The sequence below is a fragment of the Gymnoscopelus braueri genome (assembly GCF_963280865.1).
Source record: "Gymnoscopelus braueri genome assembly, chromosome: 12".
Classification (NCBI taxonomy): domain Eukaryota; kingdom Metazoa; phylum Chordata; class Actinopteri; order Myctophiformes; family Myctophidae; genus Gymnoscopelus; species Gymnoscopelus braueri.
Window position 1 is genome coordinate 14,016,213 of NC_137614.1, and position 13,515 is coordinate 14,029,727.

The 13,515-nt window shown below is 46.7% G+C and overlaps 1 protein-coding gene across 2 annotated transcripts in view; it reads right to left on the minus strand.

Annotated features, from left to right (window-relative positions):
* wnk3 (WNK lysine deficient protein kinase 3) overlaps positions 1-13,515 on the minus strand; it is a gene marked incomplete at its 5' end in the record, with an annotated part of 55,584 nt that overhangs the window by 7,974 nt on the left and 34,095 nt on the right. For both annotated transcript variants that reach the window (XM_080443717.1, XM_080443716.1), the window contains 10 exons: positions 3,444-3,787; positions 4,348-4,421; positions 6,579-6,831; positions 7,576-10,256; positions 10,369-10,521; positions 10,609-10,657; positions 10,767-10,868; positions 10,965-11,081; positions 11,290-11,425; positions 11,896-11,939. In XM_080443717.1, the coding sequence (XP_080299843.1) occupies positions 3,444-3,787; positions 4,348-4,421; positions 6,579-6,831; positions 7,576-10,256; positions 10,369-10,521; positions 10,609-10,657; positions 10,767-10,868; positions 10,965-11,081; positions 11,290-11,425; positions 11,896-11,939 (3,953 nt within the window). The remainder of the gene's footprint in view (positions 1-3,443; positions 3,788-4,347; positions 4,422-6,578; positions 6,832-7,575; positions 10,257-10,368; positions 10,522-10,608; positions 10,658-10,766; positions 10,869-10,964; positions 11,082-11,289; positions 11,426-11,895; positions 11,940-13,515) is intronic.

The following is a 13,515-nucleotide window of genomic DNA, read 5'->3' on the forward strand; positions in this document are numbered from 1 at the left end:
AGACAACTGGCGTGGCCAGCCCTCCAATTTTGATCCACTCCGAATAGAGGTCTGGAGAAACTCTCATTTGAAACAGTGGATAGAATGAGCTATAGCAGCTCACTCCCTGGGGCTTGGTTTAATTTCGATTGAGTGATAACAGGACCAGAGTCCGTCTGTGTTTTTCCTACCGGGTGCAAACCAAAATTAAATCTAACAATTTATATATCAGCAAAATTGGCAGAGAAATTCATTAAAACATTGCCTAAGGTATGTGCTCTGCACAATATAAACAAACACGACACATATCAACAGCTTCTGTCAGTGTACCATTACTTGCTGCAATCGCCATGTTCGTTTCACTGAGTAGTAGTCAAGCCCCCAGGACTGGGAAGGCTTTTTGAAGCAAAAGTTTCCAAGTGGCCAACTCTGGTACCGCAAGATTAGGCCCGAATCATGAACGAGCAAAACGGACTCGACCAATGGGTTTGACTTAGGGCTTGCACATGGAGGTAGTTTGTGAGACGTAGACGCATAAAGGACACTAATGGACATGCTTATGGGCCCATGGTGTCCTCAAACCCACTGGCTAAAACCTGGAAGGAGAGATACTTTAGTGGGCTCTCCAGATAATATAAAGCTCTATGGTAGTAGTTTAAAGATGTCATGAAATGGCTTTTTTGCTAGCCAGCTAAGTTGCTAAGTGAAAACAGAGGCATGTTGTGCCTCAACCAATCACAGTAGCAACCAGTAGCAACCGACTACTTGGACTGTGAGATCAATGTTTTCAGATACTGTACATATTTTAGTGTACTGTTTAAGTTTAAAACAAGTAATGCACCGTCCGGCCATCATCCTGAATTAGATTTACAGACTAGCAGAACTAACAGTGTCTCTATAATTAGAAACACCTGCATTTGAAGAAACGTGAGCTATGGGAATCACTCAGGTGAATGAAATCATGATTCATATTTTTTCATAAGGGGTTGCTTTGCGTTTGACAGGAAGTAATTAAAATGTGACTTTTAGGGACTTCTTTTAGGGATTTCTTCCCCCTTTTTTGGGCATCTATTGCTAAAAATGTCTTCATTATGGGACTATTGGGATTATTATATTTTTCAATTCATTAGGTCTTTACTGTGGAGCCTATGTATGCACCGGGGTGAGCCCCTCCACCTGAGCAAGCAAGCCTGGGATCCATGCTTAGGAAGAGGTCATTAGATTGTGCCTTGTATTGAGTGCAGCTCATGTTGCTCTTGCTCTCTTGAACGCAGGAGTGTCTGCAGACACCAAATTTAAGTATAATCAGATACTGTCACTCGCATCCACCGTTCACGGACCCCTGTGGCTATGCGGACGCGGCAAGTATACTGGCCCAATTCCAATCCGCTCCCTTACTGACTCACTGACATGTGCTCACGTGAAGTCTGCAAGGGCTTGAGGGCTGTCCCATTTGAAATGGGTAAGAGTCAATGAGGGCTCAGGCAGAGCCCTTTATGCACCCTTTCTGTAAGTCAGCATCAATGCTAAGGGAATTATCCACAGTTCATAGCGTTAGCAGGGGAATGAGGGGAAAATGTCAATCATTTAAGTATGCAAATTGGTGTCGCATCGCGGTTAGAATGTCAACAAACAGTAGCCTAGTGCTTTCTCACCGTTCTCAAAGGGAGACGGAATGGATGATACATAGTATTTAATAAAGATAAGGGACACAAGATAAGAAATGAGAAAAGTAAATACAGAATATGTAAATACAATTTAAAATGAATAATATTAAAACCCCTAATCTAAACACAAATTAATGTAAATATAATAATAATATTTAACAATCACAGCCTTTAAAGCAATGACTGTAAATACGTTTTAAAAGTGATATAAAGTGTCATGAATGAAGGACTCATCTAAAGTGCTGTCCCATTCCTTTTATACCATTTGGAGCCCTTGAAGCCTCTCACCCTCAAGCACTTACCAGCTGACGTACCAGAGAAACATCTGTATAGTCATAAGACGATCCATCGGAAAACAAGAAATAATCTAATAATGGTGTGGCGTCCCTGTCCAGATGTTACCTGTAGTAACGCTACACCAAGCCCCCAAAACCCAGAGGTTGCATTGAAGCGCATTGGACATGCTGGCCATTCATAGGTACTGTCACGAACGAGCGAAAACGGTTTCGACCAATGGGCTTGACTCACGAGCTTGCGCACAGGGTTGCGCATGGACGTGACGCAAAACGCGTCACCTCCGTGATGCAAAATGTATCACAGAAGCCCCAAATGGGCCCCGCCCGTCACATTTGATTTCCCAACCCGGAAGAAGGGGTGATTTAGGATTCATGCTGTGTTCGTTAATGGTGGTAATAGTTTGTAACAGTAACAGTATGTGCACACATGCACATACTGTAGTGGCGTGAGATATGATTGGTCAACTTTTGAGGGGACATACCTACATACATTCAGTGTAAACGATAGTTCATGTAGACACGGAAGGCAGAATGTTTATATACTTCATTCATACTCCCCGTACCCCCCCATTCGCTAACAAGCTTATTCAGTTGTACTCCTTTAAGGCATACGTTCAACCCCTTGTCATTCTCATTTGCTACAAGCTAACTCACTCACGCCCTCATACCCACAGTGCATCTCAGGCGGTTCATTTAAGCAGCCTCTGTTCTCTGTTCATTCTATGTGCGTGGCTGTCAGTGCCGGTTGTACAGCTGTAGGTTTTCAAATTCCCTCCACCTCCCCGGCCTCCTCCCTGTGGCTTTTAGTTCATATTGTTATTGGTTGATTCCGTGTATTGTACTGTGGTTCTATGGATATACTATGATTCTGTGTATTGTACTGTGCTTCTATGGATTGTACTATGATATGTGGTAGTTTAATTAGGCATTGAAGGTTCAATGTTATGTTAAACTGTATTATGCTTATGTTTCATGCTTTCTGTCTCTCCTCTGTCTCTCCCTCTCTCTTTTCCCCCGACACGGTCGAGGCAGAAGGCCGCCACCCTAGAGCCTAGGGTCTGCCTGACGTTTTCTCCCAGTTAAGAGGGAGTTTTTCGTTGCCACTGTCGCAAATTGCTTGCTCAGGGTGGGATTGTCGGGTCTCTTCTCTACTTGTAAAGTGTTGAGACAACTTGTTGTGATTTGACACTTTAATTGAATTTAATTGAATGCTCTGCTCTGGGGGTTGTGATTGAATGATCTGTGACATGTTTGCACAGGAATCTGTAATATCACATGAGCAGAGTCACACCGCCAAACTTTGGATGCAATATCATTGCACATATGGTAACAGCTATATGGTAATAAATGGTTAATGGTTCATTACGGTCTGGTTATTTCTGAGCTGAAGTGTCTAAATGAAATACAGACAAACCCTGTTCAGGGATGGCATGGCCTTCGCCCACATCATAAAACATTTCAAAAAAATTATACTGATCCCACTTTCCCTTCCCTGTCTCACTTCTCTCTGAGATGGTGTAGTTCTCTCCTCAGGTCATCATCCTCAAGTTCACCCTCATCATCATCACTGCTGCCCAAAGGAGAGTGGCCATGTCCATGACCTCGTGGAGGGTGGGCCAATGACGGTGTCCTCCTACCCTCCTCCTTCTCTCCCTCCTTCCCCCGAGTTCTTCTCCTCTCCCTCTCTAAGTCAGGAGACACCGGGGAACTGTCGGTCAGTGCCTCATCTTTCTTGGTTTCGGCCTGGGTGACAGAGAAGCGCCCCACTTTCCTGTGGACACTGTCCTGGCCGGAGGGTGCCTCCTTGGTGGGAGAGGCTTCAGGAGGCGGAGGCACTGGAGTCACCTGATGGCAAGATAAATCTTATATGGGTAAAACATATACATAGATTTTCTTATTCAGATCAGGTCAGTATAGATAGGCAGGAAACCAAGGGCAAAGAGAGAGGAGAGACATGCAGGACAAGACGCTGGTCAGATTCAGAACCCAAGTCCTTGCGCTCACAAGGAGCATAGGTATGTGCACTACCCGGCTGAGCTACCAGGCAACCCATACAGCATACAAGAATTGCATATGGGGGGCGCCCGCTGGCCTTGTGGTCCAGGCACATATCACATAGGTTCTAATGCAGCCTGACAGCACATCGCGAGTTCGAGTCCCGTTCCCGACAGGCTTTGCTGCATGTCACTCCCCGTCTCTCTCTCTCCCTACTTCCTGTCTATCTCCACTTACACTATCAGTATCAATAAAGGCAAAAGGCCCAAGAAAATATCTTAAAAAGAAAAATAATTGCATATGGGATAAAAAAAATACATCCTGAACATATTCTTTATGATTATGGGCATTCTATAGACATAGTACAGAGGGCGGCTTTTCAAGGCCAATGTTGCATGTAATGTCCCCACCTGAAATCGTCCTTTGCGCGACTGTGGTGCATCCTTAATATCCTCCTTTATAGCTTGACTGCTAGGGTGTCCATCTAATAAAGAGATCAGGGAAATGAAAAACAAATAGGGGAGAGACAAGGACACCGGAGACATGAACACAGAGACACAGAGACACAGATATGAAGACATAGACACAGACAGACAGACCGAAGCATGCAGGAACAGACAAAATGTACAGCACAGAGGGATGTACCAAAGCAGACAGACATACAGACACAGACACACAGACACAGAGACACAGTGTTAAAAATCACCCACAAATATCATGACACATTAACAACCTCTGTGACTTACATGACTTTCACATGCATGGAACTATGAAAAAGTGTAAACATTTATATTGAATACTGTGGCAGTCATCATTTTCTTTCAGTGAAAGTAATAAAATCAACAATGGAAGTAAGCTTTTGTGGTAGTAAAAAAGCAAATGTTTTAAGCAAACAGACTATACGTTATGGGGGATGTGGGGAGGGGTGGTAAATATGTGTTTTAATAAAGAAATATATATCAATAAATAAACAGAGAAAGTCATTAAACAGAAAAAATTATAATATGGAATGTCAGTTGAATGCTTAATACAGTGTACCCTCACCCACCCACACATCCACTCTCTCCATTCTTACTGACTCACTGTTCCACTCATATACCAGACAACAGAGATCAATGTCACCTTTGAAGTCTGCATTCAGATTCACAGTGAGATTGTTCAGCGCGTTTGGTATATGGAACACTATACTAACACAATACTAACAGTGTGTATATGGATTAGCTGCATCATTTGAGATGCACTTGGGAATGAGCAGCATTATGTTTATGGAGTTAACCCATAATGTTATCGCCATATAGACACACATATGCTGAATATAATGCACAGACTGTGCATTATGTCATGCATATGCTCAAATAACTAAATCTATACATGGAGCTAAATTACTGCTACACACATAAAATATACATGCAAGGATGTTAGCTTACTAAAATATGAAGCTTTTCCAAGCTTAAGCTAGATTCATACTTTGTTGCACGACGGCGTCGTACAACGGAAATAGCTGGTCTACAAGCTCACAACGCTGCACATCTGCAACACGTTGTGAGTTTGTAGGTCTGCTATTTTTGGCATGCAACGCCGTCGTGGGAGGAAGCATGAATTAAGCATTAGCCATACACAAAGCAGCTAAGAGGGAAACTGACAGTAACTTGTAAGCCCTGGAAAATGTACACAATATGTAGCAGAAATGATGACTTCATCATAATCTGGATATCACATAGTTGGAAATTGCGGTAAGTAGTGTCCATAAACAGCATGCCATCTACAGCATATTATGCAGCTCTCGTGGCGTGATGCTGTATGAGCTGACTGTGTCATGCACAAGTGTATGTGTACACAGTAAAAATCCTCAGTGTTACGGTATTTGAACTCTGAGAGTGCACAAATGGAACCACAGGTCCATTTGGTTCAATTTGTACACTCTCGAGAGTTAAATGAACACTCAGGATTTTACAGTATATTCTAAATTGGCAGCTGACCACACAGTGACTTATTATGATCTATTTGTGTACAGATGAGATAATGTCTGTACTAATGAAATCTGGTGCCAAGGTGCATGGTGTTGTCAACTACTCTGCGCCAGCAGGTGGAGGTGAGTGAAGTGAGATGGTTGGTGTTGGCAGTGCCTGAGGACTGGGGGTTCATATCGCAGCCGGCCGTTAGTCCAGAGAGCTCATCTGCAACTGGGGAAGGGCATCAGACTCCTTTTATGCCAACATCCTCCTACACTGTGCCAATCTCCCACCCTTCTACTGTATACTCGCCACTGTTCTCGCCACCGGGTGAGTAACCCATGCAAAAAGAAAGATTTCCAAAGAAATATGAAATTTAGTTTGAAAAAAAAAAGAAAAAGTAAAAAGGGGGAAAAAGCAATTCAGCAAAATCAAATAATTCAAAAAACAATAAAGTATGTTGTGATATCAACACTGACACTATACAGGGATTACAGTCACGTTACAATGTACAAAAAAATACTAATTAGCCATAAACAGTTTAAAATTAATAAAGATTAATTCCTGACAGTCTAGAACATTACATCTACTATGTTAACACTAATAACGAGACATTAGGTTTTAAGTCCATGCCCCCAACACCCCATGCTCTCTCTCGCTCTCTCTCTCGCTCTCTAAGAAGACGCTACCTTGCTGGACTCTGGGCTTCTTGAACAAGCTGGCGGAGTGGCGCAGTTTGCATGCCCAGCTTTTGAATTTGCGAGTCCAGGATTTCTTGCTAACAGGATTTCTGATACTAGGACATGTCAGGTTTAGGCCAAAATATCCACCTCCTGCATTGTGCTGCTGCTGCTGTCCGGGCCGGAGGGGGATCAGGTGCTGATGATTAGGGGGCCACGGGGCGTCTCCTGTGGTACTGAAGTCAGAGTGTGGGGAGACAGCCTGGGGATAGGGGCAGGTGGGGAGGACGGTAAAGGGAATAAGGCACAGTGACAATTAAGGGTGGGTGGCTGTACAGGGTTGAGACTCACAAAGAAGAAAAAGAGAGAAACACCACACATATACAGTACCTACTGGCTGAAAAGGAAGCATTAGGTGTCACATTTATACTGAATGGAACTGTATCCAACTCCGGACACAGTATCCAAGATAGGACGCACTCAATGACACGATTTCCAGCCTATAATGATGAAGGCCATGAGGCCAAAAACGCTTTGACTTTGCGACATGGTTTAACAACTTGAACTCTAGCTGGTGAGACCATTTGGTTAACCACTTGAACCATATATACTTAGTTGACCGGGGGGGGGGGGGGGGGGGGGGGTGCTCTATGCAAGGTCCACTCCTTTTTCCCCTCAACACCAAATCTCTTCCCACAAGAAACCTGAACGGGGTGGAGCACCTATTTAATTTTGCGATTTTCACCCTTTTCACTCTTTTCCAAAAAGAAAGGGTTGAGTAACTAGTCACTTCTCACAGCAACCTGTAACATTATGAAGGTACTGTAAAGGGTTAATATTTACGCCGTCAAGAACTGAACGAAGTGTCCGAAATTGGATACATCTTTCACAGTATCAAAACTATGTGTGTTATTGACCATTTGAAGGGACTGAATGCTTTTTTAACATTTATTTTAATTTACTTTAAAAGGCTATTTTCAGATTCGGCTTACTGGTATTCACTTACAAGAATGGTTGGTTCTCCAGGTACGGGTGGGCGCAAGGGCCCTGCAGGGTCATCCTGTGGAAGAGCCAAAAGGGAGGTAGGGGGGGTAGCAGAGGTGGAGGCAGAAGCAGAGGTGGAGGGGAGAGACGGGGCAGGCTGCTGCTCCACTGGACCCAGCTCAGCAGACATGGGTGCTGGGGAGGCCTCCTCACCTGCTCTCCCCCTCTCCGGGTCCGGGGAGGTGGAGGAGGATCGGGAGGTGGTTGACGACGAGGTGGTGGAAGAAGAGGAGGAGTGGGGGGAGGTGTCTGAGGAGGAGAAGGCGGACAGGGGATAAGACGATAGGCGGAGTGGGTGAGGCTCGGACGACTCATCCCCTCCTGCCGAAGTGGAGGCGGCTGATGTGGATGTAGGGGCCGCGGTGGCTCCCCCTGCCAACACTCCCCCGACGCTGTACTCCTGATACAACAAGTTCCGCAGCTTCTCGTCCAGTGTCTTCATGCGGTTGTCTACGAACTCAATTTTGGGAGGGCCCTCGCTGTCTGACTCGGCGACGGAGGAGGGCTGAACAGGGGATGGGGTCATGGTGAGGGAGAGGGGAGGCAAGGAGGCCTCGCTTGTGCCCAGAGGCAGGGGGGGCAGAGAGGAGTCGGAGGAAGGATAAGGGGGGACAGAGTGACTGCCTGTGTCCTCTGTGATACTGGCCTCTCCCGTGGAGAGTTCAGACTCTGATTGCTGGAAGGAGGGCTGCTTATGTAATGGAGCCTGCTGCTGTTGCTGAGGCAGCTCCATGGATTTAACCACCTCCTGCTGCTGTTGAACCTGCTGTAGCAGTGGCTGTGACTGTACACACTGCTGAGTCTGCTCTACAGGGATCTGGGGTTGTTGCTGCTGCTGCTGTTGTTGCTGTTGTTGTTGTTGTTGTTGCTGTTGCTGCTGCTGCTGCTGCTGCTGCTGCTGCTGCTGCTGCTGCTGCTGCTGCTGGGCAAGGCTAACATTAAGAGTAAGAGGTTGTGCTGACTGTTGTTGGACAAACTGTTGACTGACTGACTGGGGCAACATATGACTTTGATCTGGCTGTGTAGACACAGCAGGCATAAAGAACTGCTGCTGTTGCTGTTGTTGTTGTTGTTGCTGCTGCTGCTGTTGCAGCTGTTGTTGTTGTTGTTGTTGTTGTTGCTGCTGCTGCTGTTGCTGCAGCATTTGCTGTTGCTGTAAGTGTATGGTCTGTTGTAGACCCAACTGCTGTGGATGTTGCAGATCAATCTGGGCCTGCTGTTGAGGCATTGCAGCTGCTTGTTGTGCCACAACTTGCTGTGGTAACTGCTGTAACTGAGGCTGCTGCAGTAACTGTGGTGCTTGCTGTTGAGCAGGTACTTGCTGGTTCTGCTGTAGGGACACTGACAGCATTTCTGCTGGGGGCAGAGACTGTTGGAGAGGCACAGGCTGCTGCAACAGCTCTGTTTGACTAGGCTGCAGTGGCAGCCGCACCTCAGTTTGCTGTTGTTGAAGTGTCAGTTGTTGTTGTTGTTGTGGTTGTGGTGGTGGTGGTTGTAGTTGTTGTTGTTGTGGTTGTTGTGGTGGTGGTGGTGGTTGTTGTTGTTGTTGTTGTTGTTGTAATGGTTGTGGTGGTGGTTGCTGTTGTTGTTGTTGTTGTTGTTGTTGTTGTTGTTGTGGTGGTGGTGGTGGTGGTGGTGGTGGTTGTTGTTGTTGTTGTGGTAATGGTTGTGGTTGTGGTGGTGGTGGTGGTGGTGGTGGTTGCTGCTGTTGTTGTTGTTGTGGTGGTGGTGGTTGTTGTGGTTGTGGTGTTGATGGTTGTTGTAGTTGCTGCTGTTGTTGTTGTTGCTGCTGCTGCTGCAGTAGTAGTTGTTGTTGCTGTAATTGCTGGAGAGATTGCTGTAGCACTTGTTGCTGCTGCAGATGAACCTGCTCCTGCAACACTTGCTGTTGTGTTTGTTGTTGCAGCAGTGGGACCTGCTGTATATGTTGGGTCGGTGGTACTTGTTGAAGCTGCACCATCTGTGGTTGCGGTGGAGATGGTTTTACTTGCTGCTGTAATGCCGGTTGGACCTGGGCCTGTGATTGTGGCTGAGCCGGTCTGGTCATCTGGGCAAGTGTCAGCTGTTGCTCTATGCCAGCGTGACTCGCTGGAGGAGATGTCACTGCTGCAGCAAGAGGAGGAGGGGAATGTACAGAGGTGTGGTTCCCTCCAGACACACTCTGCCCAAGGGGAGCTAGTCCCGCATCCCCCAGGCTGGGACCTACAGTGGAGCTACCACTATTTCCAGGGGACATGAGGACTTCAGGCAAACAGGTTGGAAGTATGCGAGGCATAGCAGCAGGAGCAGCGGCCACGGAGGGGAGGCTGGCAACGGCGCTTATTAGAGTGGTCATGGATGAAGTGGCACTGGGAGTTTTGTCAACTGGAACTGAGGGGGTGGAAACTGGCTGGCCAATGCAAGCCGGAGGAAGAGCAGCAGCAGCAGCAGGGACAGAGGTTATGGCTGCACTAGTGAGAGAAGAGACTGGGGCAGAGATGCTGTCAGAGACATTGGTGTCAGGAGCTGGGGCAGCGGTGGCTGGGGTGGACATGGAGGCAGGGGCTGAGACAGTGGAGACAGGGGGAGAGGTGGTAGACAGGGGCGGGCAGGGAGGGGAAACCAATCCAGTCAAAGACTCCGACCTCTGGCATCCTTCACTTTCTACAGCCGCCAGAGAGAGGGACACATGGTTAGTTTGTGTTAGGAGTCAGTCAGCCCACTCAAACAGGTTAATTAGCTGCACAGCTGCCAGGGTCATTTAGGAAGATCTTACCTTTCTCTACTTTAGAGGACTGCGGCACCCGTGACTCTCCAGTAGGGGGTGGTGTGGCAGCTCCCTGGTTGGACTGAGAATCTCTGTGGCGGATGGTCTGGTTGATGAAGAAGCGCCAGCGTCCGACTGGTGAGGACTGGGGCGCTGCGTCCGCTGGGAGGCAGAGAGACAAGTACATGCAGATATATGCAGATATGTAAAGATTTATTTATCAAGTGAAAGAGACCTACACAAACTCACCTGTGGTGCCAGTGGGAGTGCTCACATGCAACTGCTCAATAGATCCAGTCTAGATAAAAAAGATTCAAGCTCTTATTCAGCTAAACATTACCATAACTTTGACATTACATTCAAGAATATTTATAGAAGAGCATAAGTGTTGATGTAAATCACCACACCTGTGAATTTGTCAGAAGAATTTCCTGGGCTTTCTTTACAATGGCTCTGAGCTCCTCCACAAATTTCTCTTTCTCCAACTCAAGGATAAAGTCTTCCTCCACCTATAAAATAACATAACAGGGAAGTCATTAGTCATACACAGAATATTGCATTTAAACAATTATTGCAAAAGAGTATATATGGTAAGAGTAACCTACCATGTAATCAGCAATGTCCCCAGGTGCATCCCCTTCACTGTCAAATTTGAATGTCACCATCTTGTTAGTGTGTGTCTCCAACTGACATTCTACCATATTGTCCCCACTGCCAGACACCTATGGAGGGCAAGAATAATTATGATCTTGGTACAAAAGACCACAGGCAGAGTGTCAAAAACAATCATAGTTGTGATATACAGCACTATATACAGTGTGTATACAGTATCGTTATACTGTATATAGTGTATATTCAGCATTCAGGGACTTCCTCTTGTCCAATCAAATTACTCGAACCAAACTATCTGTTGTATATTGTAAATCACACCTGCAGCATGCTCAGTTGAAACTGGTGTGAGCCTTTCTCTGGCCTATGACAGGAAGGTCTTCTCTGAGTCTTCAGTCTCTCTAGTTTGCCATTGGCCAAGAGTTGCAGGGGATCTTCTCCATTGGCTGGAACAGACCTGTGGGAGTGGCAGAGTCAGTGATGACCAATGACAATACATGAGTGGCTGACTGACACACTGTTTAGAGTGACTGTGGCATGAAAGAACGCTCCAGAAGGAGCGTCCTAAGGTGCCATGTCCACAGGAAGCGTTTTATGAGCTGCCATGCATTTCTATGGTAAAGCTCTCCTCTTCCCAGTGCAGAGCATCGCGCATCAGCACTCTGTGCTGTGTGCCCTTCAAACAGAAAATAGTTAAACTTTTGGAGAGGAGCGCTGCTCATCAATTTCACGTGTGATCCTCCATATTGGGTCTGACAACCCGGTCATTTACGGTCTGATGTTAACCGACGCCGTTGTTTCAGCTAGGTTATTTGTGCTAATAATGCAGATTACACAACATTCAAGCACGGCAACGCTGTAGTTACAGTTCCTGAGCATATCATTATAAATGTATTCAACCACAATAAATCTGACTGTCACACGTACCCAGATGAAGAATGTTGCTCTGTGCCAGACAGATATGGACTATCCTGTGGAGTGACATGTACAGTATACAGAGACAGACAGAGAGGAACACAAACAGACATGCAGGAAAAACAAACAACCCAAATCATTAGCTGTATGAAATTAAGCCAATCACAAAAAAATAAGAATACTTGATTATTAATCTAAACTGGTTAGTTAGTTTTATTCATAGACCTTTTCAATTGAATAGTTTTCAAACTCATTGTGGGTACATTAGTACTAGGGTGTTCAAGCAAAAGTAGATGGATTAATTAAAATAGGCAGAATATATTCCAATAACCAAGTGGTGTGTACTTGCTGTACCTGAGAAACACCCAGCAGGGGAGGATCACAGTCTTGCAGCGAGGTTTGGGGCAGCAGGGGAGAGTTAGAGTCAAAGGTCTGGAGACTGGTCACGGGAGGAGGGGAGATGGGAATAATGTCAGCCCGCCCCAGTAAGGTTATCGGGGCCTCTGAAGTAGGAGTGGGTAGCACTTGAGCTTGAGCAGGATAGAGGGGTGGAAGGGATGGGATAGATGCTAGTGATGCTGGGAGAGATGCTAGTGATGCTGGGGGGCAGGATGTATGAGAGGGGCTGGGAGGTATTTGTTGAATGGGGAGGACAGCTTGAGGCAAAACAGGCTGTTCAGCAGCGGGTGTCTCAGCTTGCATCTGTGTGTGAGAATGGGCCTGTGTCTGAGTGAGTGTCTGTGTGTGACTGAGTGTATGTGCCTGGATGCTAGTTTGTGTCTGCGTCTGAGCTGGTAGGACCTGTTTGGCTTGGTGCTGGGGGGAGGGAGACGGGCCCGCCACTACCTGGCTATAGAGCGGCAGTGCCCTGGACTGGGGTTGAAGCTGGGACACATTACTAGCGACTATCTGTGCAGCAGGTTGGGGTACTAGTTGTGGAGCCAATTGTGGCTGAGAAGGCAGTTGACTCTGATCGAGAGGTATTTGGACCTGTTGAGAGGGAGGTGGCTTTTGAATGGGTGTTGAGGGCGTTTGGGTTGGTAACTGGACCTGTAGCTGTGGAGGTGATGCAGCAAGTTGCTGCATCACCGATGGAACCTTCTGCAGCTGTTGCTGGTACTGCTCAATAGATTGAGGCAAAGCAGGTGGAGGGATCGATTGGATCACAGAAGGTACAACTGTGTTTCCCGCGGGCTGCTGTTGGGCTTGAACAACTGGTTGCAGCAGTGTTTGGCCCTGAGCATAGGCCTGTCCAGTCTGCTGAATAGGCTGGGGTGCAGGGGTAAAGGTTGTGGGTTCAACTACTGAGCCGGAAGCAGACATGATAGTTCCAACACCTCCAGTTGTACCCGGAGACAGAATCATCTGCTGATACTGCAGTGCTTGAGGTTGCTGCTGCTGTGCAATGAGAGTGACATCCTGTTGGATTGATGGCATAGCTTGGTGGGTGGATTGTGGTGCAGGAATGTATTGTGGTGGTAAAAGGCCAGCTTGAGCCTGAGCCTGCAGCTGGCTCTGTGGCTGGAGATTGGGCGGTAACAAGCCATGTATTTGAGCATTCGGTTGCACAGCGGTCTCATGCTGGATCTGACTAGGAACTGAGGCAACTGCAGCTGGAGCCTGAATGTGGGC